At 38.0% G+C, this 27,262-nt stretch overlaps 1 protein-coding gene across 1 annotated transcript in view; it reads right to left on the bottom strand.

Moving 5' to 3' along the window:
- Positions 1-312: 312 nt before the first annotated feature.
- Positions 313-27,262, bottom strand: part of LOC142344106 (MFS-type transporter SLC18B1-like) — a 34,330-nt gene continuing 7,380 nt past the window's right edge. Inside the window, exons 2-4 of the mRNA XM_075395596.1 lie at positions 10,928-11,200; positions 6,745-6,904; positions 313-1,498 (exon numbers count right to left, since the gene is read on the bottom strand). Coding sequence (XP_075251711.1) covers positions 388-1,498; positions 6,745-6,904; positions 10,928-11,200 — 1,544 coding nt within the window. The 3' untranslated portion in view covers positions 313-387. The remainder of the gene's footprint in view (positions 1,499-6,744; positions 6,905-10,927; positions 11,201-27,262) is intronic.

Raw genomic sequence — 27,262 nt, 5'->3', positions numbered from 1 at the left:
GGCTGTAGTCTAGATACATTTTTGCGTTGACCGCGCCGGGATTTGAACTAGGCACTTTCTGATCCCTCAGCATAATCACTTCCACTCGGCTATCAGGCCCTTCATTTTTCTATGCTGCTATCGATTTTATATTAGCAACAAGCTTTATTTCAGAGTGAGAACAATAGAGATCACTCAAAAAGGAAGAACGAAAGCGTGAAAAAGTCACTTGAGAAGTCAAAGAATGTTCTAGAAGAAAAGCGCAAAAACCGTCTAGCAAAAAATTTGCATAAAAAAGCAACACACTTACAATTATTGCTACGAACTTCGTTCGAGAGCAATTAAACACTCAGTAATAACTTAACTATAAAATTCAAGGCCCTAAAATTTTGAAAAGTATAAAGAGTTTCATAGATCATGCACATTGTAAGATCTGCTAAGAGTTGATATAACTTGTTGAGATATTGTCAGTTTAGTTTTATCTCCCTCAGTGACCCCATTAGTCTCCATGGATAACTCGGTAGGCTGAGGGGGAATAGCCTCCAGCTCATAAAACAGTTTCTTAACCAATCCTTGTTGAACAAAGTAAACAGTCTGCCATGCACCTGTAATTAGCAACACAACTGCGTAAACTAAGCAGGTGTTGTAAAACCCAACATGTTCGTTAATATACCCCCCAAATACAAACGCCCCAACTGCCCTGCTTGATGACGCAATCAGGTTGTAACAGGAAGCCGCCAGAGTTTTAATGTCTTGAATGTTCTTGTATCCTTCAGAAATGGCAACTTTTTCTATTATCAAGTAATGGGGGTTGAAAACAGCCGAGCATAGCAGCCCATCTATACCAAGCATAATCAAAGCGTAGTAAATATTTTCCAGCGAAATAATATACTTTGGCAAGAAGAACAAAAATAGCCCAAGCCCAGCTGTTGACTGGGCAACAATTAGTAAATGAACGCCGTAGCCCCATTCCACTAGCATGCCATAAAAGGGCGCCGCCAGAAAGAAGGTTCCAGAACAAGCCATGAACGTGTAACCGACATCGTCTTGCGAAACTCCCAAAGTTTGTTGGAAATAAAGAGCAAATGCGCTATCGCGAAAACCAGTAACTGAGAATAATATCAACGATGGAATTAAAAAACACCAAACTTTGGGTTTTATCACAAATCTCACAAACTCTGTAGTTTTTATGCGAGGTCGCAATTGTGCACCTCTAAATCTGTACGGGATTATAAAAGTGGCCGCAACGAAAGTCAAACCCTCTAGTAAACCCGTGATTAAGAACGGGAAATCATAACCACCGAGTGGTAACAGCAAACTGCCCATTGTTGGCCCAACGACCAAACCAAGACCGAGGCCGGTGTGGATGATGGCTGTGATTGCTCCCGCTTTTTGGGGGAAAAGTCTGGCGGCGATTGGGAGTGCCGTGTTTTGAAGCATGGAAGCACCGATTCCGTTGATTGATCGACTTGCCAGACATAAATGGAAGTATGCTGAGCCAGTACTGGCATGAACTGACCTAAATATGACAATCAGAGTTCGATTTCTCTAAATATATAAAATCATGCGCACTACTTTACAAGCAATTGTGAACTATCGATTGATATAATATTCTATGCACAATTTAAAATTTTAAAAATAAAATTAGAAAATTGCGAAAATGGACTAAATTGAAAAGCATGCCAAGTACAGCTCAGTGAAACCTTCACAATGCAATGATGTATTTTTCAACTATTTTTCTAAACAACCGCACGCATATGATCAGACCGCCTTGGGTCGCACATGGGGGCATAGTGCGACTCAAATTACAGGGTCTCAAAAGTGTTATAGCCGCAAAGTAATCTTGACAATGGTCGCACAAAAGTCTGCTCACACAGCAAAGTCTGTATATAGTCCGGACATTGATAGCAGGAGAAATCTGGCCAAGGGTCTGATCAGAGACCGAAGTCTGGACATAAGTTGCCTCAAAATCTGATCACAGAGCGTTAGCTGACTATTGTGATTTGTCTGCAGTTTTTACCACTGTTTTTGGTGACTCAAAAGCAAAATTGCAGACACTTCAAAATAACTTGTTTTTAACTTCAGCAATTTGTTTTGTCCTAAGCCTAACAAGGTATACCATCTTATTCAAATTTTATTCAAATTCAGGTTGAGTAATATAATTTGGAATTGCATATATTCTACAATTTCCACGTCATCAATTTCATCATGTAAAAGAGAATGATCTGAACAGAGTGAACGTTAGTCACGCAAAAGTCGCGCATAAAAATTTTGTTGCGTGACAAACATGGTCGGACAAAGGTCTGATCAAAGGCCCCTATGATCTGGAATTGTCTGATCAGAAGTGGCTATGGTAGCAAAAAGATCGCACTTTTCCTTGGGTCACACAAAATTCCGATCAGAGGTCATTTCAGTCTTCTGCTGTCTGATCAGATACAAAAATCTGGACATAGTCTGATCTAAGGTGGCTTGGTCCTGGGACCTAACTCGGAGTAATAATTTTATTGACTTCCGCGAATCTGTCCCCAGGGTTGAGGTCTCAGATTGAGAACCGATATGTCCAGACCAAATTCAACGAACAAGGGGGCCATACTGAGATCGAAATTTTACGATCTGGAAAAATGAATAAACGCACAAAAAGCATTGGTAAATTTTGAAAAAAATTTTTTAAAACATTTCAAAAAACGATTGCATTTATTTGAAACCAAAGCAAAAAAGAATGTTCTAAGGATCATGAAAACTTTTAAAAGCAATAAAATCGGCAAAGCCATTGTTAGATCGGTGTGGATATACGAAAAATCCAAATTCTTGTTTTCATCAGACTAAAAAATACTCTGAAAGTGTCAATGTAAAGGTTATAGTGTCAATGGGTCATAATGTCAATAGCATAATTGTTGTAATAAACCTATTAAATAGTTTCACCGAAAGAAAATGGATGATGATCGGTGGCGCTCAAGACGTTGGGGGAAGGGACTTGTTATCAACTCTAAGGTTCCAAGATTGGACGCCTATTTCACGAAGATCAACGACTGAAAGCAAAAGAAATCCAACGCGCTAAGCCCAATCACCCAAGACGATGAGGAGTTGACTGACGAGTTAGTGAAGGAGATTAAGGACGTCATGGAGAGCTCGTTTGCCGACATCAAACCCACAATAACTGCTAACATAACAAATCAGTTTTTTATGACCATCAAAGAATTACAAGTCGATGAGAGATGTCAAGAGGAACTGATGAGGATGGTGAAAGAGCAGGACTTATTACTGGAGGAAAGTGATGCACTAAAGATGTTATGCGAAGCAAAAGAGCTAGAGAAATACAATAGGAGAGACAACGTTAAGATAATTGAACTACCAGAAATCACAGGAATAGATTCAGATGACCATCCTATCTTCAAAAGCTGCAATCAAACAGCGGAGAAAGTGCTGGAACTGAGTGATGACATGAGTGCAGGTGCAGAAAAGTACAATATATCAATTGCCCACCTTCAGCAAACCAGTAATTGCAACCAAAAATTAACATGCTGAAGAAAAGAAGTATCTATGATCTATAGACAATTCTAAAAATGCCCAAATAAATGAGGATTTGACACAACCACGGCTACAGTTTTTCAACTTGATGAAACGCGACGAGAGAAGTGAATCTGTATGGACCCGACAGGGAACTATCTTTTACATTTGGAAGGGCGACTAAAAAGTGCAGAAAATCTATGGTCTGTATATGGTTGGCATAGTGTTGCAGTAGAAAATCAATTAAAAGATTTGAAACCCCCTTCGAAAAAGCAGTCTGTGCGGAGCTTGAGTTGCAGCATCAGAAATTTTTTAGCTGCTTTGTACAATGCACCCAAAATGAACTAACTACTTTTCATTGAGTGGCTGGAATCATTCCCCGAACATATCAACAGTAATAATACAAATATAATTGTGCGTGGTGATTAAAACATCGATGCCATGTCTTCAATTTTGATAGTAGAAAATACTAAAAACTGTAAAGCAGCCAGTGGTTTTGAAATTGTTATGAATCCTCCAACTTGAGTGGCATCTGATTCATCCAACTGTCCAGATCATTTTGTGTTCCGAAACTGTAATCAAATGAAATGCGATGTACTGGAACATCATGCTTTCACAGATCATTATCCAGTACAGTTTCAATTTGCTTTCAAATCCAGAGCGCATCCCGAAAAACTATCGTTCCGTGATACGTCTTTCCTCAAGTATGTAGTGGAACTTGAAAAGCATCTGTTTAGCCTACAAATTGAACCAAGCAAAATCTCATTTGCTGATAAAAAATCATCAGAGGCATTTCTATCCTTGCACTCTGGTTTTCTGGAAATGTTTTGAATAACTTTTTGCCAAAGACCGAGTTATATGAAAATTGTTCCAAACCCACCAAAAGCACAACTAATCGTATAAAAAATCTACGGTCTAAGAAAAACAATTCCCATCAACAATGACACAAAACAACCAATAGCAACCTGCAAATGTTTCTTTTCCTCCGCAGTAAACTACAGAAAGAAATTAAAACATCCTAGAAAGATTTTTATTTCTCCAAAATTAAAAAATGCATTGGGGACTCAAGACAAACAGCTAAGTTATTTAACGAATTGAAAGGCAAAAATGCCAAATCAGGCCTTGCTCCAAGACTATCATTATGTGAAGAAAAGTGCGATATTCCTTCGGTTAATGATGTTGTGGAAAAAATCAATAAATACTTTGAGAATATTGGTATGGAGGTTAGGAGTCAGCCTGGTATACCTCTTTTAAGTTTTCCGTCGGTTGAGCAGTCAATGTACTGATTTAACAATACTTGAAGTAATGAGTATTATTATGGGTTTAGAAAATAAGTTTTTGTCTGGGGACGCTGGTGTTAGCAATGTTTTGTCAATAACATCTATGCTTTCAATTGTGCTTTGTTTGACTCTCCTGATCAATAAGTCTTTTTCTGAAGGGGTGATTCCTGATGCACGGGCAGAAAAAAGCAAAAGCTTTTCCTCTTCGAACATATGGGTCAAAATTAGTTGAAAACAACTGCAGGCCAACAAATCTAATGGTTTGGAGCAAAGTGTATAAGCGCGCTATAATTAAGCGTTAAGCGACTTAACAGCTACTTTGGGGCAAAAATTCGGTTTTAGGGCACAGCAAAGTACTGCGGACGCTTTAGTCTCCCTAATTGAAAAATTTCGAAAATCCGTGATACTACAAATGTTGAAAGTTTCTTTCTTGATTTGAGAAAGGCGATTGATACGATTGATCATAAAATTTTGTTTGCTATGTTAAATGATTATGGCGTCCGCGGAATTGTGCTTGATTGATTTAAATCGTATTTAAACTTGCGTATGCAAAATTGGAAGTAATGGGTGTTTCATCAAACTGGATAAATGTAAGAAATGGCGTTCCACAAGGTTCTGTTTTAGGACCGCTTTTGTTCCTGCTTTATATTAATGATCTTCCTCTCGTGTGTAAGTCACTTGACGTTTTTTTGTTTGTGGACGATGCCGACTTGACCGCTTTGGGTTGTCATAGTAACGCTACCCAGTCAGATTAAACCAATGTGTTTGATTGGTTATGTGCCAATAAGCTTGCATTAAATTTCGATAAAACCTCCTTTTCCTTCGAAAACTCTTGCATTGATGTGTGTTCTTCTTATAAGTACTTTGCTGTTTTCATTGATAGTAAATTGTCCCTTAGTAATCATATTGAATGTGAGAAGACTCAGACCAAAATGAGTGATTTCTTCCAAGTTACGAAATTTCATGCCAGGAAAACATCTGGTAAAATACGACATAGGTAAAGTGCAATATGATGTTCTTTTATACAGCTGCTGTATCTACTCGGGTCTTAAACCTATCTACAATTTGCAAAAAAAATTTTTTGAAGCCCGTTTTTTTTCCGTAAACGATGCAGCTCATCTCAAGACATCTTTTCGCAAAACTGCTTGATAACTGTTTTTGAGCTACATTTATATGAGCTGCTTAAGTTTGTGCTGTACTCGATCAATAACAAGCACTCCAAAGGCTTCCTAAAAAATCGTTTTGATTTTCAAAAGACAGTGAGAATAACTAAACAACCAAACATGTGTCCTCTTAACCCTCCAAATTACAAAACAAATTTCTCAAGTCTTTCCACTGCCTGCGTGCCTGCATTTTCTCAATTCTCCTAGAAAAGCAGATATTGTTCGCGCTAAAGTTTTCGAATTTAAAATTATTTCTTCAAAAGTTCAAAAAAAGTTATTTACTCAATAATCACGAAAAAGTCACACTTATATATAAAGATTAGAATATATCCTAATTGAACAGCGCTTCCATGGATGCTAACAGACACCCTTTTTGGTATTTTCTCCCTTGTGTCAAAATATGAGCCTCTCAAACCCCGAGTCTGACCTTTGCGATATAGTCTGCGTCATCCAGGACTCTGCACGACCTGGTCATTGCAAAAAAAATATCAAAATTTGTGATAATTTGAGAAATTCAACAAATAAAAAAAAAAGAAAAAGTCTATCATTCTTTCACTGATTTTTTTTAAATAATAATAATAATAAGTGTAAATGCCACCGGGCAGGCTGTAAAGCAGACCAATGCTTCTCGTCGTCCCCTTCCGGTCTTCTGATTAACAAAAATCCTGATTTGTTTTGCATAAATTACTTTATTATAAATTATTTATTATTGGTAACTCGAAGAAATAAATTCTTCTTCATCAATGGAGTTCTTAGTATTTGTAAAATTCATATCACAATTTCAAAAGGAATAGATGTGATAGCATAATTCTGACCATCCGAATGTGGCGACAGAGACAGCACACCAGATGAGTCCACTGAGATAGAAGAAAGTGAGTGTCTGTGGAGAGATGACACTGGCTATGAAGAAGGAGGAGGCCAGACTTGTGATATCGAACGCAGCTGTCACCCATCCGATCTCAGTCAGACTCAGCCCTGAAATACCCTTTAATGCACAGACATAGAAACACGCCCAGAATCATTATTGAACTCACCCAATGAGAGGGGAGTCTTTTCTTAAGCAATGTCATCCAACAGGAGGGGACTTGTGCTCACTTCAAGTTTAATAACGCAAGGAAATTTAAAAAAACGAGAGTTAAAAGTGAGGGCGAGAGGAAGAAACATCAAAGATCGGAGAAAAGATTAAGATTGGCACTAAGAAATAAACAGCAAACATTTGAATTTTAGATGAAAATAAACCAAGATTATTTAATAATGGAGACCACGCATTAATTCATATGTCCCACAAAATTGTCCAAGTAACAGATAGGTATATACAGAACAGGTATGCTTCCAGACTAGGCACATAAGTCAGCTCCTCTCCACACTGCTTTCCCATTTCAATCTGATAACTCGATATGTTGAAAAGCATTAGCTTAAAATACATTTAAGGTGCAAAGGTTCACGTTGATTACCGTATATGTTACTATTTAAACAAGTTTCTCCGATAAATTGGTTAGCAAATAACTTTTTTCCAAGAGCTGTTATCAAACTGAATAGAGGATGGTAGCACACTGAAGTTTGTAATTACGACGGTCGAAAAGGCATTAATACTGTCTTAGTTAACTGTATCATAGTCCGAAAAATATATTAATCAACATTGAGAGTTCAGTTCATTGACCAGTCCCTCATGTCTAACTCAACTTTTGAGGGTGAATGTCATCATCCTGATAAGCCATACATCATTGCTTAGCTACCCTATTTTAGGGGACTCTAAATTGAAGACAAAGTATACTCCTCCCTGCTTCTGACATGCTCGCGCAGCAGCGGACACATTCACCGCACATGGACTAGCAGAATTGCAGCAGATGCTGCAGCAAGAGTGACTCTGTGAGCATGTCAAAAGCAATGCAAAATGAATCCAACTGATAGCTTCTGATGTCTGCAAGTTTGGCTATTCGATTTAATGTTTCTTGAAAACCTAAATGCTTCTTAATGTTTTTTGAAAACTAGAAAAGCCACCTAACACTTCCACAGCCATTGTCACGAATATTATTCCTTGCTGAAATTTTTGCTTTGGCAGCCTATGTTTTCAACCCTCAGCTGCTTCAATTGCATGAACTGACTTCTCGTTCGCCTTTTGGACAATTTTTTGTTACAGAGAAAAAGTTATTGAAACATCAAGAGCAGCAGAATGGCCTGAAGTCAATACTGGCAGCAAAATGTCACAAGGTCGCGAATAGCTATAAGCGATGACATTTCATATCTTGATAAATGATGATAAAATGGCCGTTGATCAATATGTTGCAACACGATTGCGCAATCAATCGAAATTCATTAGACCACTGACGCACACCTAAAGCACCTAATGGTCCCTGATTGAGGAAGCGTCAAGGCCGCAAGAACAAACTTTTCTCTCACCCAGAAGTTTTCTTCCAATTGGGAAAAATTTGCAATCGACAGTCTCTTAAATTTCGATATGCGAGTAATTGTCGCATATCAAAAACATTGAAGTACCCGTAGGGGGGGGGGGGTCCGTTGTGAGGAACTGTGTTGAAACATTATTAACCAGATCACTTGAGGCTAAGAGTGAACACACGTATGTACCCTTGAAATTATTTTTAACAAATTGCTCGGAAAAAATGTTTCTTTAACATAATGCTCAAAAAAAATGTTTGCGGCAGCTGTCAAAAAATACTTTTCAACTAAATATTTTTGACAGTTGCCGCAAAATTTCAGCAGCTCAGTTGATTCAACAGCAGACGCAGCTGAGTATTGTTGGCGTAATAGTACTCAATTTTTAGTTTCCCTAAACATTGTCGAAAATTACACAAGGCGCATTGAGGGTCGTCGGGGTAGCAAACGTTTTCAAGCAGTAGTGGGGTTTCCAAATAAACAGTCTCAAACATGAAGCAACGTTTTTGCTTGACTCAAATTGCAGCACCCAGCATATCGAAACCGTGACAAAAATTGCCTCTTGTTTCTCCACCAAAAAAATCTATGTCTGCACTCAACCAAAACTCACGCTGGTATTTTCCTGAAAATAGATCTCTTTCTGGTGCATCATTGAATGATCGGATAGAGTTGATTCAGCTGTTTTTATGACCGGGGAACCAATCCGTGATCTAATTGACACGTTTCTGGTGTAAGGTTGGAAAAAGGTTTCCGAAATGTTCAAAATCAATGGCGACAAAGACAAAGAAAAAAAACAGCAGACCCAATATATCGCCTTGTTTAAAACTCAAATCACTTTGAACTGTTGCGTTATTCGATTGATAGGGATATATGACGGCAGCAAAAGGTTGTGAAAACTGCTATGTCTGAAAAAATTATTGAAAGACGCAAAATTTTGCGAACTCTTGATTGAACTGAAAGGATACTGAAAATCAGAAAACTCAGATAAAATTGTTTTCATTATTCGCACTCACCTAAACTGATTGAATTCCCTCTGCTCGTCAACTTACCCATTTATCCAGTATACGTTTCGGATACTTCAGTTGCCTCTGAAATAGGGCGTTCTCTGCTCTTCTTTTCTTGGAGTGCACTATGGAAGCACTACAGAGTGAAGTCAACACATGACAAAACAAATCGGAAAAACTTATCTACAAGCTGTAATTACAAACTCTGTATAAGATTTCTGTAAAAGATCTGGTGCCTTAAATGGCATGGAGTGGACCAAACGCTCCGATAACATTTTGGAGTGTCCCACAGCAGTCTAGTTATTAAAAGTAAAGATAAGTTGAAATATTAGTTTTCGGCTGAATTGAAAAGCACGGCTTCGTTTCGAAGTAAAGTTTTCAGCGCTCAAATCGTAATATCATTGGGCGCCAGGCAATCGGACACTGGATTTGTTTTTTATTGTAGTGGAGGTATTTCAGAAATCAAATGAACTCAATACAACCAACAAAAAATTGATGCGATACGACAAGATTAGAGATATTCTGAATACATTCTCAACAGCTAGATTTCTCTTTGCATGGTTTTGAGCAAATTCTAGGTATTAGCTGTTGTATTAGCATCCTTACAGAAGCCGTATTTAATGAATATTTCAAAACATCTGGTCAAAGCTCAAGAAATTGAATTTAACCCGAAAAATTGATGTCATTGGTTCCATTTAAAACCATCCAACATCTTCCATGCCCAAAAAAATATCTCCCCTTTCTCATTTCTACATCAATGATAAAGTTAACACCAATTAAATCCTCAAAAATCATGCTCTAAAACATAAATCAGTTTTCTCAATGGTTATTGAATTACCCCTCTCACAAATAACAGAAATTGCTAGGAAGATCCAATTTGTTTTAATTCTATACAAAAGTAGTTCATTCAATAGATAAACATTTATCTTGGCATCACTGTATATACGCTGTATTGTTCGGCGAGGAGATGCCGTTCCGTTGTCATCTTTGCGTTCACGCAAGCTCCGTCTCAGATTTTCCTTATTCTTATTGCTTCAGTTCTCGATGAAAGTAAAATAAAGTACTGCGTTGTTCTACAGGAAGGGAAAATATTTCCTGATTTAGCGAATTGCTGTTGCAATAAATTCATGTGACTGCTTCCTTTTTTTGCATTTGCATTTCCTGCAAATTTGACCTGAACTTGCTAAGTTGAAATCGATGTGTTTTGGCTTGGCAAAAGTTCTAAAGTGATATATCAGCTAGAGCATAATGCATGCCAAAAGTGAAAAGTTTCATCAGTTTTAGGAAGTTTGCACTATTTGCCTTTCCCCCTCGTGAACCAAATTTGTTTTAATTACCATGTGAGAACAAGTTAACGTTTTTTAACGTAATTAACGCTTGCTCTGTTCATGATTTATATAGGCAAGAAATGGTGGGATTGGTCATTACAATAAATATACATTCTCTTGTTTAAAAAAGGTATATTTGTTGTAATGTCAGCTTATATTAGAATGTAAATAAGCTGTAAAGTGGTATAAAATCATTAATTATAGATGGTTAAAATTTAGAAGGGCAGGCTGAAACAGATTTCAAGGAGTAAATGTCTGTGGTCTGTTTTTACCTTTTTCAATGGCCTGATCGGGGAAGAATGGCCCAGCTAGTGACAAGTTGATGCCTTCGAAGAAAATAGAAGCCGCACACAACCCAACTGCTATCTGTCGCCTCAACAGTGACAACTCTGAGGGCAAATTCGGGCGGTTCTTCTCTGTGAAAAGACTGGTACCCTCCGATAGGGTTATAGTTGTGGATTTGAAAGCCGGGGTCTTGTCCAGAGGCGTTTCTACCTGTTCTGCTCCATCCCATTTGACACCACTACTGGTACTGGAAAGCCCATCTAATGAAAATTGCTTAACTTTCGCCATTTTAACATAAGTTCAATTTTTTTAATTATTTGAAATAAGCTTAGCGCGCGGCGGCAGATTGTCCTAAGAACAAAATAGTACGTTATCGAGTATATTTTGTTTTACGAGAATAAATGTCCGTGTAAGAAAGTGTGATAGCGAGAAACTATGTTTTTTTTGTTACCACAGTAATAAGTTTCTTCGATTTATATCAACTGACCTTCATGTGAACAAACTAAGTTCAAACGAAAATCCTGGCCGTTTGTGACAACAGCCAGGAGTAAATAACAGAAGTTTAAAGTGCTAAACAACGATCAGATGGACAGATCAAATATGTATTTAGAATCCACCTTTGTTGTCAAAAGTCTTTGTTTTGTTTTGATCTTTTGTGGTTAAATGGGTACCCTGAGTTTCGCCAGAGATTGTTTTGGTCAAATTCGTGACCCTAAATGTTGCATAAAACCATGCTTAACCATATCAAGTCGAATTTGGTGAGCACAGTCGAAAATAAAGATTGTATATGTGAACACCAAAGGCGTCTAGACAATGTTCTGGACACTTTCAACAATTTCAAGCATAGCTAATATGTTTCCATTTTACTGTGTGAACCAACACGTGGCTATGCCCTAATAATAATTTTCATTGAATGATAAACGGCGTTACTATACGCATTAGGTTTATTGTAGAAAAATATGAGGTCACAGAAATCCTTGTATATACGCCCAGGTTGAAGTGCGCTACCCAAGCACGCTCTGATTAAACAAATTAGGTTTCCCACAAGGGATGAAGAGGCATCAGGCGGCCTATTGAGGTAACTAATAAACAGTCTGTAGAGTGTTACCAAAATTGCATAGTCTAATCCTAGCCCCACCTCGAATCTGCATGGTCCGATAACTTCGTTTACTGCATTCTGGATGGACTAATAAGCGCCGCTACCCGGAGGCTGCGTTGTCTGATTACACCGTTTAATACAATCTGGATGGTGTAATCAGAACCCCTGCCTTGAGGTTGCATGGTACGCTTATATCGTTTAATTTAATACGGTCTTGATGGTCTATTTAGATCCTCTTAATTGAGGGTTAATGGTCTGATTATATCGTTCACTACGGACTGGATGGTCTAATTAGAGCTCCTACCTTGATGCTGCATGGTCTGATTACATCGCTTACTTCTGATTTGTTAGTACTACTTTACTAGTAATGATTAAATTATGTAATAAAAGAACTCATAAAAGATATTGAATGCCCGTTTTGTGTAGTTCTCGCTTTTCATCATCAAAACAAAATAAACTTTAGTCGAAATGAAACAAGTAGGCTCACTAATGTGCGTTCGCACATAAAGTTCCGACCCCGCTCATCAACATTTTTGGCATTAATGTCTACTAAATGAGGAACAGTATTTTTCAAAAAGAAGCGTATCAACAAAAAGATCACCTGCAACGCAAATAACTCAGTGGATTAAATTCCGCATTAGATTGATGAGTTCAGCCATTATTAAGAAAGCAAGTCAAGACGAACAACAAAATCAATTAACAATAACAACAAACATTAATTACAACCAAAACATTAGGTCTATTTTAAAAAACCTTATCAACAAGTCAAAATAGTATCAGATAATACTGAAACTAAACAAAATAACTTGTACTCCACTACAAAAAGATATAAGACCAATCCATAATACGGATCGGTAACTATTAGACAAAAAAGAACAAAAAACAGCAATAAAAAATTTGCTTATATTTTTAAAAACAATTTCAAATTAATGAAAACCATTATATAGCAACTGAAAGATCCAACATGTTTATGATCAAATACGCTTCTATAGGAGGGCATTCAAACCTGTTCTTAATCAATTTTTCATGCGGTTACAAAAAAAAGCAACAAATAGAGACAACAAAAAAAGTTAAACTTGCGAGAAAACGCTGTCGAACCCGCAAAGCCAGATTTTTCCCCACAAAAGATGTTCAAATGATTTTTGCTCGAACGCCAAAAATGTGGTATACAACCTCTCATACATGACAATCAAAAACACGTAGAAAAACAAAAAAAGAAGAGAAAAACAGCAAAGTAAGTAGAAATTTTGTGTTTTTCGAAAACAATTGGTTTTAAAGTTATAGAGCCATTCGCTTAAAAAAGAAATTATTAGGTAGGTTCGTTTGTTCGTCCAAATGGAGTTTGTTCGTCCTGTAAGTATTCAGAATATGTCTAACGTCTAGAAAAAGAACGTCAAATGTAGACAAAAGTCAAAAATTTGTTTACCTTTTTTGCGTAAAACCCGTGTCGAGCCAGTAAATTCGTCACAAAGTTATTATATCATTAGATTTTGTACATTTGCACAAAGGACAAAAATGTCATATGTGACCTGTAATTAACGAGACTAGGTAGCAAATTGACAAAAAAGAACAAAAAATGCCAAGTTAAATAAATATTTGAAAACAATTCTTTTCAAAGTCATAAAAGCCAGCAGCTATTTACTCAAAACAGAATATTGGCTCATTTCTTACTCCAAAAAACTGAAACTTTTCATTATCTAGGAATTTTCATGCGATTAAAAAGACAAAGTATAAATTAGAGTTAAAGACAAATGTGAAAAATTCAACTAATTCTTCGAGAAAGCGGTGTCGAAGCCGTTAAAACCATAATCTATCATAATAACAAGATAATGCGACAAAACGAGAAAAAAAAACGTGAAAAATGTGCCAATGCCTAAAAACCATAAACAAATTGTAAAATATAGTGGTATCAACGCCAAAAAAACAATAATTTAACGCGTAAAACCGCAAAAACGATAAAGTTTTGATTCAAAAAAAAGAAAAAGAAGAAGATGCATTGTTTTTTGTCGACATTAAGCTACAAAATTATCAAATTAAAAGCAAAACAGCGGCAATGTTCAATAGGCCATTGCTTATTAAAAATGAAACATTTTTAAAAGTCAAAAGGACCATAATTTTTTGAGTAAAGAAACTAGATACAATTTTTGGAACTGCTTAGGAAGCCAATTGGACCTATCAGCAGTGAGCTTTGACTTGAATTGTTCTGTTTTTTAATTAACATAAAAAAGGTCGATTTTTTTTAAAAAAAAAGACTGACTGATTGCGATCTGAAACATTTTTGAATTGTAACAGTCCATGATTGGGTCAAAAGCAGCTTTACTTTTATTGTTCGTCCAATAACAACACTCAATTGTTTCGAATAATTTCGATCTAGATAATTTGTTAGTTAAAAGATCGAAAATAATTTCTGTGTTTCTGATAATCATAAGGTTAGCAAAACAACGGCAAAATTTTAATTCCCGACTTTTCTAAATGGAAGTAAAAGTAGGCCTAGTTCCCTTTTTAGTTTACCAAGATTGTGTTAGTTATTCTTGAGTGTGCATTTCCGGCAAATTCAATCAAAGCCCATTTTGAGTAAATTTTGATGAAAAAGGCTGAATTTTGAAATTTTGGCCAAAATTTTAGCCCAAAAATTAAATGAAAATAGTCAACAACAATTTTGTCTCCAAAAGAAAATCATTAGTGTTATTGTTAACAATGTTTACATATTTTAGCAAAATGGACAAAATTTTAGGCAAAAATTCCGGAAAAATTGAATATAAATAAAGCAAATCTGTCTAATATTCACAAAAATTTAAACCACAACAACTCGCTCTAGAAAACGAAATTCAGAAAAATCTTTTTACTTCCACTTTCTACGCTGGTCGGGCATTTTATTAATACCAGTCACAACTCTCTACGAAGAATATATCAATCGGCCAAAATTGTTTGAGCAAAAAAAGTTCAGTATTGAGTCCCCCTCCTCCCTCAAGAGGGGTCGAAACAATAAAATATTAACATCAAGAAATAAAACCATTTCAAAACTATTTTAGCTCTAATTACATGTCAAATTCTTTGAGATTATTTTCGCATTATTTTCGCATTTTCGCATTATTATTTCGCATTTTTGCAGATTATTTTCGCATTTTCGCATTATTGCCAAAAACTAATTTGAAAACCTCAAGGTCGGTGATTTAGTTTGGATCGTTGAAGAAAGCAACCCTAGGGGTTACTATCCAACTGCTCGGATTGAAGAACTCCGGTACGGCTCCCACAGCGTCGCCCGCTCCGCCGTCGTCCGCAAGTCGCCCGGATCGCTCGTCCGCCCACTCGTTAAGCTTGTACCAATCCTCCCAACATTTTCTTCCGGGCCGGAGGATGTTTCCGCGTAAATGAGCAACGCTATTTAAATGAATGCGAGAAAATTTATTACGTAATTTCTTAACCAGGTAAGCCTTATATCCGTCCTTCTATACGTAGAAAGCTCAGAAAAAGTTTGTTTAACATAGTTTTTGTTGAGCCTACTAATAAACTAAATCGATTGCGCTCTTTTTCGGCTTAATATTTTTATGTTTCGAAAACGTATCGGTGATCGATTTGAGCTGAAAATCAACTCAGACAAAATAACTGCAAACAAATAAAGATAGATTTGCCGGGCCCTTATGATGTGTTTTTTTGCCTTGATACGTTTAAAATACAGTGGCCTACTCGACTTTATTGTGGTTTGCTTACAGATTTGAACGTATTCGAAAGAGTGTTTCTGCACCTTTATCTCTGGTGCCGCTATAATCTGGTGTCGAGTATTCAATAGAACAATTACCGTGTTGATGTAGTTTATCTTATCAACTGAAACACAACGCAGCTGAATTAAAAGTCCCTTTACTGCAGTTCATTAACCGTGGGTTTAAACCTCAACACGATTTACTCTATTCGCCCCACGGCGACAGGAGAAAGTGAATCCCAGCTCAAGAATTCACAAATTTAATTGAGGGAGAACCAATGGTAAAAAGATGTCTCGAGGGTGGGTTCACGGAGTGCAGTGGGTGTACACTGAATATGCCCTTGTTTTGCATCGCCCGTTGACTACCCGGTATGACTTCATGTATAGTGGTAACTCAATTGGCCGTGAAGATGGCCGCCTCTATCACTCAAGTGCACTACACCATTCGGCGACGACAACAGATGAAAGTGCAAATGATCAATAAATTTGCTTAAACGACCACCGCGAGGATCAAAATTTGATGGTTTGAAATTCACCTTAGTCGACTGCCGACAGCCGTTTAACATCAACACTGGTTGTTGCCATGGGGAACAAGAAGTTTGACAAGACGCTTATCTTCAATTACGTCCAGGCTCTGAAGAGAAACACAAAATGACTCCAAAACAGTAAGACTGATCAATATCACTTTTAGCAGTAAATTGATATCCTAACCCCGGAAAATCTAGTAACCCCCTCAATTTTTTTCTCCTCGGTTTCATTTCCTATAATCTGGTATTTTAAACTTAACTCCTGATCACAGAAAACCTATCCCTTATAATTTTTTGAGTTTCAAAACATCAGTTTTGAAAACCTTCGGCAAAAAATGCGATAATTGTATTTTTGCGTTATATCTTGATGAATTCGGTTTAAGAATGCTATAAACGTCTTAAATTGCGCGAAGCAAAAAAAGATCGAAAAAATTGACCAATTTTGAAAACTTGGCAAAAAATCTACCCGACCAATTCAGCAAAAATTTCCGATTTATATAGTAGTTAGATAGCTTAAAACGTTGTAAAAAACAAGTTGGGTCAAAATTTTCAATTTTCACAAAAAAATCAGGTAACTGATTTTTTTCACAATAAGCGCTCAATCTTGGAAAGTCGTGAAAATTGCGCATTTATTATCACGGTTCGGAGTTTGAGCAAAACTCTCATCAATTATGTTATAAAAACATTATATGCTTTTTATAATAGCCGCCGGCTCACTGCATCACGCCATAAGGCGTTACAAGACCAATATAAAACAAGGATTTATGCATTACCGGGTCTGAGTTTTAACCATAACGCTTTCAAAGTCCGAAAAACCGCGCAATTTCAATTGAGCCACATCTTTCGTGATAAAAATAGACTGGTTATATGGCATGATGTACTGAACAGTTCGCTTTCACGTCATCGAAGCAACAACAATAAACCTTTAACACCTTCGCAGCTTATTGCAGTGCTTGAAAATTATCAGGAGCTTATAGAAGCAATAGTGTATTGCTCCAGAGGGAACTCCTGACATTTATGATCAGCTTGATCAGCTCAAGCGTAGTACCCTAGTTACCATCCATATTGTGTAAGACATTGTGTCTAAACGTAAACAGAAAAACCCTGGTTGAGTTAAAAATCACAGAGCATTACGTCAACAATCCGCTGCGCTTGAGCTGAAAACACTATAGTGTTAGCACATAAGAACAACCTCCGGTCCTTGTTATCGCGCTCTCGACCGAAAAAATTTTCTAAGCGCCGTCGTAAAACGGTTCGCACCCGTCATGTGTTCGAGGAGGCGGAACTCACTAAAGCTTTTGATAACCTGAATGTTTCTTAGTCTTGCGTTGTTGTTGGGGTCTACCCACTGACTGGCGGTGTGACCCTTCATGTGAACAAACTTAGTTCAAACAAAAATCCTGGCCGTTTGTGACAACAGCCAGGAGTAAATAACAGAAGTTTAAAGTGCTAAACAACGATCAGATGGACAGATCAAATATGTATCTAGAATCCACCTTTGTTGTCAAAAGCCTTTGTTTTGTTTTGATCTTTTGTGGTTAAATGCGTACCCTGAGTTTCGCCAGAGATTTTTTGGTCAAATTCGTGACCCTAAATGTTGCATAAAACCATGCTTAACCATATCAAGTCGAATTTGGTGAGCACAGTCGAAAATGAAGATTGTATATGTGAACACCAAAGACGTCTAGACAGAGTTCTGGACACTTTCAACAATTTCAAGCCTAGCTAATATGTTTCCGTTTTACTGTGTGAACCAACACGTGGCTATACCCTAATAATAATTTTCTTTGAATGGTAAACGGCGTTACCATACGCATTAGGTTTATTGTAGAGAATATGAGGTCACAGAAATCCTTGTATATACGCCCAGGTTGAAGTGCGCTACCCAAGCACGCTCTGATTAAACAAATTAGGTTTCCCAAAAGGGATGAAGAGGCATCAGGCGGCCTATTGAGGTAACTAATCAACAGTCTGTAGTGTGTTACCAAAATTGCATAGTCTAATCCTAGCGCCCACCTCGAATCTGCATGGTCCGATAACTTCGTTTACTGTATTCTGGATGGACTAATAAGCGCAGCTACCCGGAGGCTGCGTTGTCTGATTACACCGTTTAATACAATCTGGATGGTGTAATCAGAACCCCTGCCTTGAGGTTGCATGGTACGCTTATATCGTTTAATTTAATACGGTCTTGATTGTCTATTTAGATCCTCTTAATCGAGGGTTAATGGTCTGATTATATCGTTCACTACGGACTGGATGGTCTAATTAAAGCTCCTACCTTAAAGCTGCATGGTCTGATTACATCGCTTACTTCTGATTTGTTAGTATTACTTTACTAGTAATGATTAAATTATGTAATAAAAGAACTCATTAAAGATATTGAATGCCCGTTTTGTGTAGTTTTCGCTTTTCATCATCAAAACAAAATAAACTTTAGTCGAAATGAAACAAGTAGGCTCGCTAATGTGCGTTCGCACATAAAGTTCCGACCCCGCTCACAATATTTTTGGCATTAATGTCTACTAAATGAGGAACAGTATTTTTCAAAAAGAAGCGAATGAACAAAAAGATCACCTGCAACGCAAATAACTCAGTAGATTAAATTCCGCATTAGATTGATGAGTTCAACCATTCTTAAGAAAGCAAGTCAAGACGAGCAACAAAATCAATTAACAATAACAACAAACATTAATTACAACCAAAACATTAGGTCTATTTTAAAAACCTTAATAACAAGTCAAAATAGTAACAGATAATACTGAAACTAAACAAAATAACTTGTACTCCACTACAAAAAGATATAAGACCACTCCATAATACGGATCGGTAACTATTAGACAAAAAAGAACAAAAAGCAGCAATAAGAAATTTGCTTATAATTTTAAAAACAATTTCAAGTTAATGAAAACCATTATATAGCAACTGAAAGATCCAACATGTTTATGATCACATACGCTTCTATAGGAGGGCATTCCAACCTGTTCTTATTCAATTTTTTATGCTGTTACAAAAAAAGCAACAAATAGAGACAACAAAAAAGTTAAACTTGCGAGAAAACGCTGTCGAAGCCGTAAAGCCAGATTTTGCCCCAAAAAAGATGTTCAAATGATTTTTGCTCGAACGCCAAAAAGGTGGTATAGGAACTCTCATACATGAGAATCAAAAACACGTAGAAAAAAAAGAAGAGAAAAACAGCAAAGTAAGGAGAAATTTTGTATTTTTCGAGAACAATTGGTTTTTAAGTTATAGAGCCATTAGCTAATAAAAGAAATTATTAGGTAGGTTCGTTTGTTCGTCCAAATGAAGTTTGTTCGTCCTGTAAGTATTCAGAATATGTCTAACGTCTAGAAAAAGAACGTCAAATGTAGACAAAAGTCAAAAATTTGTTTACCTTTTTTGCGTAAAACCCGTGTCGAGCCAGTAAATTCGTCACAAAGTTATTATATCATTAGATTTTGTACATTTGCACAAAGGACAAAAATGTCATATGTGACCTGTAATTAACGAGACTAGGTAGCAAATTGACAAAAAAGAACAAAAAATGCGAAGTTAAATAAATATTTGAAAACAATTCTTTTCAAAGTCATAAAAGCCGGCAGCTATTTACTCAAAACAGAATATTGGCTCATTTCTTACTCCAAAAAAATGAAACTTGTCATTATCTAGGAATTTTCATGCGACTAAAAAGACAAAGTATAAATTAGAGTTAAAGACAAATGTGAAAAAATCAACTAAATCTTCGAGAAAGCGGTGTCGAAGCCGTTAAAACCATAATCTATGCCTTTAAAGACATTTATATGTTCAATTGTGTCTTATTCTGAACGTCAATAATGTAATATGTGAACTGTCAAAAACAAGATAATGTGACACAACGAGAAAAAAAACGTGAAAAATGTGCCAATGCCTAAAAACCATAAACAAATTGTGAAATATAGTGGTATCAACGCCAAAAAAACAAAAATTTAACTCGCAAAACCGCAAAAACGATAAAGTTTTAATTCAAAAGAAAGAAAAGGAAGAAGATGCATTGTTTTTTTGTCGACCTTAAGCTACAAAATCATCTATTTCAAAGCAAAACAGCGGCAATGTTCAATAGGCCATTGCTTATTTAAAAATGAAACATTTTTAAAAGTCAAAAGGACCATAAGTTTTTGAGTAAAGAAACTAGATACAATTATTTGCAACTGCTTAGGAAGCCAATTGGACCTATAAGCAGTGAGCTTTGACTTGAATTGTTCTGTTTTTTAATTAACATAAAAAGGTCGATTTTTTTTTTAAAAAAAGACTGACTGATTGCGAACTGAAATATTTTTGAATTGTAACAGTCCATGATTGGGTCAAAAGCAGCTTTACTTTTATTGTTCGTCCAATAACAACACTCAATTGTTTCGAATAATTTCGATCTAGATAATTTGTTAGTTAAAAGATCGAAAATAATTTCTGTGTTTCTGATAATCATAAGGTTAGCAAAACAACGGCAAAATTTTAATTCCCGACTTTTCTAAATGGAAGTAAAAGTAGGCCTAGTTCCCTTTTTAGTTTACCAAGATTGTGTTAGTTATTCTTGAGTGTGCATTTCCGGCAAATTCAATCAAAGCCCATTTTGAGTAAATTTTGATGAAAAAGGCTGAATTTTGAAATTTTGGCCAAAATTTTAGCCCAAAAATTAAATGAAAATAGTCAACAACAATTTTGTCTCCAAAAGAAAATCATTAGTGTTATTGTTAACAATGTTTACATATTTTAGCAAAATGGACAAAATTTTAGGCAAAAATTCCGGAAAAATTGAATATAAATAAAGCAAATCTGTCTAATATTCACAAAAATTTAAACCACAACAACTCGCTCTAGAAAACGAAATTCAGAAAAATCTTTTTACTTCCACTTTCTACGCTGGTCGGGCATTTTATTAATACCAGTCACAACTCTCTACGAAGAATATATCAATCGGCCAAAATTGTTTGAGCAAAAAAAGTTCAGTATTGAGTCCCCCTCCTCCCTCAAGAGGGGTCGAAACAATAAAATATTAACATCAAGAAATAAAACCATTTCAAAACTATTTTAGCTCTAATTACATGTCAAATTCTTTGAGATTATTTTCGCATTATTTTCGCATTTTCGCATTATTATTTCGCATTTTTGCAGATTATTTTCGCATTTTCGCATTATTGCCAAAAACTAATTTGAAAACCTCAAGGTCGGTGATTTAGTTTGGATCGTTGAAGAAAGCAACCCTAGGGGTTACTATCCAACTGCTCGGATTGAAGAACTCCGGTACGGCTCCCACAGCGTCGCCCGCTCCGCCGTCGTCCGCAAGTCGCCCGGATCGCTCGTCCGTCCACTCGTTAAGCTTGTACCAATCCTCACAACATTTTCTTCCGGGCCGGAGGATGTTTCCGCGTAAATGAGCAACGCTATTTAAATGAAAGCGAGAAAGTTTTATTACGTAATTTCTTAACCAGGTAAGCCTTATATCCGTCCTTCTATACGTAGAAAGCTCAGAAAGTTTGTTTAACATAATTTTTGTTGAGCCTACTAATAAACTAAATCGATTGCGCTCTTCTTAGGCTGAATATTTTTTTGTTTCGAAAACGTAACGGTGATCGATTTGAGCTGAAAATCAACTCAGACAAAATAACTGCAAACAAATAAAGATAGATTTGCCTAACGCTTTCAAAGTCCGAAAAACCGCGCAATTTCAATTGAGCCACATCTTTCGTGATAAAAATGGGCTGGTTATATGGCATGATGTACTGAACAGTTCGCTTTCACGTCATCGAAGCAACAACAATAAACCTTTAACACCTTCGCAGCTTATTGCAGTGCTTGAAAAGTATCAGGAGCTTATAGAAGCAATAGTGTATTGCTCCAGAGAGGGAACTCCTGACATTTATGATCAGCTTGATCAGCTCAAGCGTAGTACCCTAGTTACCATCCAAATTGTGTAAGACATTGTGTCTAAACGTAAACAGAAAGACCCTGGTTGAGTTAAAAATCACAGAGCATTACGTCAAAAACCTGCTGCGCTTGAGCTGAAAACACTATAGTGTTAGCACATGAGAACAACCTCCGGTCCTTGTTATCGCGCTCTCGACCGAAAAAATTTTCTAAGCGCCGTCGTAAAACGGTTCGCACCCGTCATGTGTTCGAGGAGGCGGAACTCACTAAAGCCTTTGATAACCTGATTGTTTCTTAGTCTTGCGTTGTTGTTGGGGTCTACCCACTGACTGGCGGTGTGACTTAGTTTACTCACGAGTTACGGATTATTTTGTGTTTGGTTCTCTCCAATAGCACTAAACCTTTCGTTCGTCCCATTTTTTGAGTTTTTCACTACCCTTCTTTTTCTGCAGGTTATCTGATTTCATTTTTCCGTTTCCGTCTTTTTGTTTCCGTTTCGCAGTATTTCTTTCTATTCCCAGTTTATCTGTTGTATGATGTATCATGTTGAGTTTTTCTGTAGTATTTTTTTTGCTAGTATGCTGGTTGGTTGGTTAGCCGAGTTCCTTGCTAGGGTGTGACTTAAGTTCATTCTGGAGATACTGCTGGTTTGTTTCGTGACTATCACCACACTTGTTTGCTAGCAATTTGTTGTAGCTTGATTAATTTTGGTAGTATGCAATTTTGTCGTCTTGGTATGGTGGTTTGCTAGGGTGTGACTTAAGTTTGTTCTCGAGTTACGGCTAGTGAATTTCCTGACCTTTTCGACTTTTGGTAAAACTACTTCGTTGCCGTAAATTGTTTTGATGTTGGTAGATAAAGCCCCATAATGACTTTTGCTAGTTTGCCTGGCAGTAGCTTCTCTCCCTCTATCTAGGGTGGGACTTGAGTTTGTTCTGGAGTTACGGCTAGTTTGTTTGGTGGAGTTTGTAGCCGTGGTCTGCTAGCATTGTTCTTCCCGCCTCCTCGCTCGTGGCTTACCGTCTTCCTCCCGTGCTATCCCGGCTTTCCGTCCCGTCGTGCGCTACCCGCTCGACGTTTCCGTACCGTCCTTACCGTTTATCCGTTTCGTCGCTCGCCGTCCGCTCGACGCCTCCGTCTCATCCTTACCTTTTTTCCCGTTTAGTCGCGCGACGTCCATCCGACGTTTCCAAACCGCCCGTGCATTTTTTCCCACTTCTTCGCGCGCTGTCCGCCCGACTTTCCGTTCGTCCGTCCGGTTTCCCGTTGCGTCGCCCGCTACTTGTTCGAGGTCACTTCCCGTCCGTCCCGTCTTCCGTTCTCTCCCGTATGGCGCTCTTTGCGCTCACTGCTATTTCACCGGGTAATACAGTAAACCGTCAAACAAGGGTCCGGTTTAACTCCTTTATGCTGTGTATGTGTTTGTGTACTTTTGTAATAGTACCAAATTAAACTTTGGTTCCTGTTTTGATAAGATCACGGCAACATTGCAGGACAAATTCAATAATATTATAGTGCCAGCGCAAAATTAGAGATTGAATTTAATAACATCTATGGTGAATTTAACAATGCTGTGGATAAGCAGGACAGGAAGTTTAAGATCCAACGTCTGTTTGTGAAGTGCAAAGATGATTTTACTAGAGTAGTTGATAAGAATGAAGAGCTCTCTGATCTAGCACAAAAGATTGAAGATCCAGATGCTGCCTGTGAGAACCTTGAAAAATAGTTAGAGACTGTAACCAAGAAAACTGACGAGTTCATTGCTGCTGCTCGAGGGTACATCATTTCGGTCAAAGACAAAGAGACAGCACAGCAGTTTACCTCTCACCATTCAAGACCAGGTTCACATATAACTTCCACAAAAAGATCAAGTCAGCGTCAACGAGACTTAGAAATATCACGACTTAAAAGGGAGGAACTTGAGAAACAACACGAGGCAGAGCTGCGCATTGCCAGACAGCGACTTGAAACACAGTCGCAATTGCGAAAATTGGAAATACAGCAGCTTGAGAAAGAAAATCGCGAGCAAGTAGCTGCTGCAGCCCTTGAGGAAATTAGATTGATGACATAAACTTCATCAGATGGGTCCGGTACAGGCAAAACGAGCGAGCTCATTACGGAAAGAAGTTCAGTCAAGAGCAAAAAACTTGTTCAAGATTGGGTCAATTCGTCACCGGCCGGGAACATGGCAGATGTTGCAAATGAACCGAGTTTGTACTTTTCCGGTTCCACCGCCCAGTCCAAACAAGTAGTTGTCCCAAGTCCTTCTTCAACTCAACCTCTAAACTCACACTCTAATCTCAATACACATGTTCAAGTTGAGGCTAACATCAACCTCGCAGTCCATGAGCCGCCAGAACCAAGTAGTAGAACCAATTAAACCAATAATATGCACATGTAGCAGAAAACATCATGCAAGAGCAGCAACAGCCTCAATATACGCCTACATCACCACCAATAAACTTTGGTATGCCAGCTCAACTAATCGCGCCAAACACAGCCCGAAAACTGTCTCAAGCTACAATGCACTTCGATGGTTTACAGTTAGATCACCAATTCCCTCGCAGATCGAGCATGCCAGGACAGTTGAATTTAGTCAGCCTTTCAGGTTCACCACCTTTAAATGCACTCGCTAATGCTCCGCTATCACCTAATCCACCACAAGCACATATAATTTACCTGCCCTCCCATCTCCCGTTTTAAACCCCGTACCACCGCATTTCCGGTTAATCCCTCAAGACATTACGTTTTGCTCCTTCGCCTCCACAAGCACTCCCACTACACGCCAATAACCCCGTGGCGAATCATGTCAATCCGCTACACTTTTCTCGGCCTGTACAATTCATTTCCTCCGCAAACGTTTTTGTAATACAATTAATTCATCCACCGCCCCCCAAAAGAGGTGTCACCCCTTAAATTTCGTCCTGATAACCAACGCAGCTCCTGCCCCTCCGGATCCAAACGTCTGTCGTTTTCCGGCAGCAGTCTCATCTAATGCAGTATCACTTGTAGGTACATCTGTTAGCTTCAAAACCGTACAACCGGTCCTGCTAAGCAACCCTCATTTCAAGTACAAGCAGCAACAAGGTTCCAAAATCACGTAACATCAGACTTCTTGCAAACGGATCCAGTTAGTTCTTCCTCGAGTACCACCCCCGCCTTCGTTACTCCGATCAATCCGCCAACGCATGGAGCTACCCTTCCGAACCCTTTGTGTTGGGGTGGTCCACCGCATCCCATACCTGCGGCTCCTTCTTTGGACTCCGCGGATTTGATGAAGCAGTTGGCGGACGCAATCACTTGTAAGAAGAACGATCCATTACCCGAGTGGAATTTGTCACAGTAAAATGGTGATTTCCTGCAGTGGCAAGAATGGTTCGGACAAATTAAAAGCGTCATAGAAACAGTACTTGACTGATGATGTCACGTTAATGTGCTTAAAAACTCTTGTAACTGGAAAAACAAAAAAATGCCATTGCTGAGTTCGCATACTGGGGTGTAATGTATAAGGATGCACTTAAGACACCTGAACGTAAATTTGGCCGACCTCAGGCAGTAGTCAGTGCACACAGACAAACTCAGCCCTTTCCAACACTAAAGATGCACAATAGTGATAACATCATAAACTATTCTGCAACGATTTCAAGTCTTGCCGGGGTCTTTAAATCACTTTCATATGACTCGGACCTTAAGAGCGCCTCAATTCTTAACACGGCTGTGCAAAATTTGCCGCCCATTCTGAATGAGTTTTGGTCACTCTTCACAGTGAAGAATCACTGGGTTAAGCCAACACTCCTCGATTTCAACGATTGGCTGAAGGAGAAGGCCGAGGCACATGACTTAATGAAACAAACTTCATCAAAGGCAAGAACTCAGGATATCACCAACTCATTACTCAAGACCAAAGTTGCCTCAAGAACTTTTGCTGCTAATACGCAAACTAAGGGCACTCAGAGACCAGCGTCAACATCGGCAACGCCTCCAACCCCCCGCTGCTTTGTGTGTAAAGGTAATCACCGCATATGGGAGTGTCGGGTAATTAAATAAAAGTCTCCCGATCAGCGAGCAAAGGTAGTGGCGGAAGCAAAACTGTCTTTCTCATGTTTGAGAGAAAAGCATATGTTCAGGCAGTGCTCAAATCCTAGGAAATGCAGGAAGGACGGTTGAAACAGCTCGCATAAAACATTTCTTCATGGAGCTGAGAGGGTTTATCCATCGAAAATTCCTTCAACCAACAATAATAGTCATTCTAATGCTGGCGCAAGTCAAAGTAAACCTTCTAGTGTCCAATCATCAAGTAAGACCTCTATTTTGTCATCTGTGAGTAATGAGAAAGGCCTCCTTCAGGAGATTGAATTACAGTTGAAGAGCTCTTCCGATAAAGATACCACGGCTTTTGTTTTGTGCGATACCGCTTGCAGAAACTCTTGGGTGTCCAATAATCTTGCAAATAGACTTGGTTTGCACGTAACAGCCTTAAAACTAACAGTCAAGGGTATAAATACCGAGGAGGTTGTAGGCACTAAGTTAGTTGAACTAACTGTAACACCACGCAACAACCAAGCATTTGAACCATTCAAAGTCAGCCCTTACGTAAAGGAGGGTTTGAATTTAGGCGCCGATGTGATCAACATTAAAGCAGTTCAGGAAACATACCCGCACCTAGCAGTTCTAAACTCGGTTATATATTGCTATGGAAACAACGAGATGATACTTGGACAGGATGTGTATCATGCCATCCGCACTCTACTGTCTCTTCAGGTTCAGTTTCGACTTGTTTTAAAGCAAATATGGAGCAGGATTTTGAAATCGCTAGTCGGGTAAAATCTTGTTACGACATGGAGTCATATGGCGCACTCAAGCAAGTAGACCCACAATCCGCCGCGGAGGCACTTGCGCTTGAATTCCTTGAAAACGCCACAGTGCATAATGGAAAAATGTACGATGTCGGAATGCTATGGGCTGAAGATAACATTGAATTACCCAACAATTCCTTCTCAGCGCTGTTTCAAGTAAAATCTTTAGGAAAAGTGGCTTACGAAAGAGCAGACTTTAAGGGAAAATTATTTGAATACCATCAAAGAGGACATAGACA

This window comes from Convolutriloba macropyga, chromosome 8 (assembly GCF_964194025.1).
Source record: "Convolutriloba macropyga chromosome 8, txConMacr16.3, whole genome shotgun sequence".
NCBI classification, from domain to species: domain Eukaryota; kingdom Metazoa; phylum Xenacoelomorpha; order Acoela; family Convolutidae; genus Convolutriloba; species Convolutriloba macropyga.
This window is presented reverse-complemented; position numbering and strand designations above follow the sequence as displayed.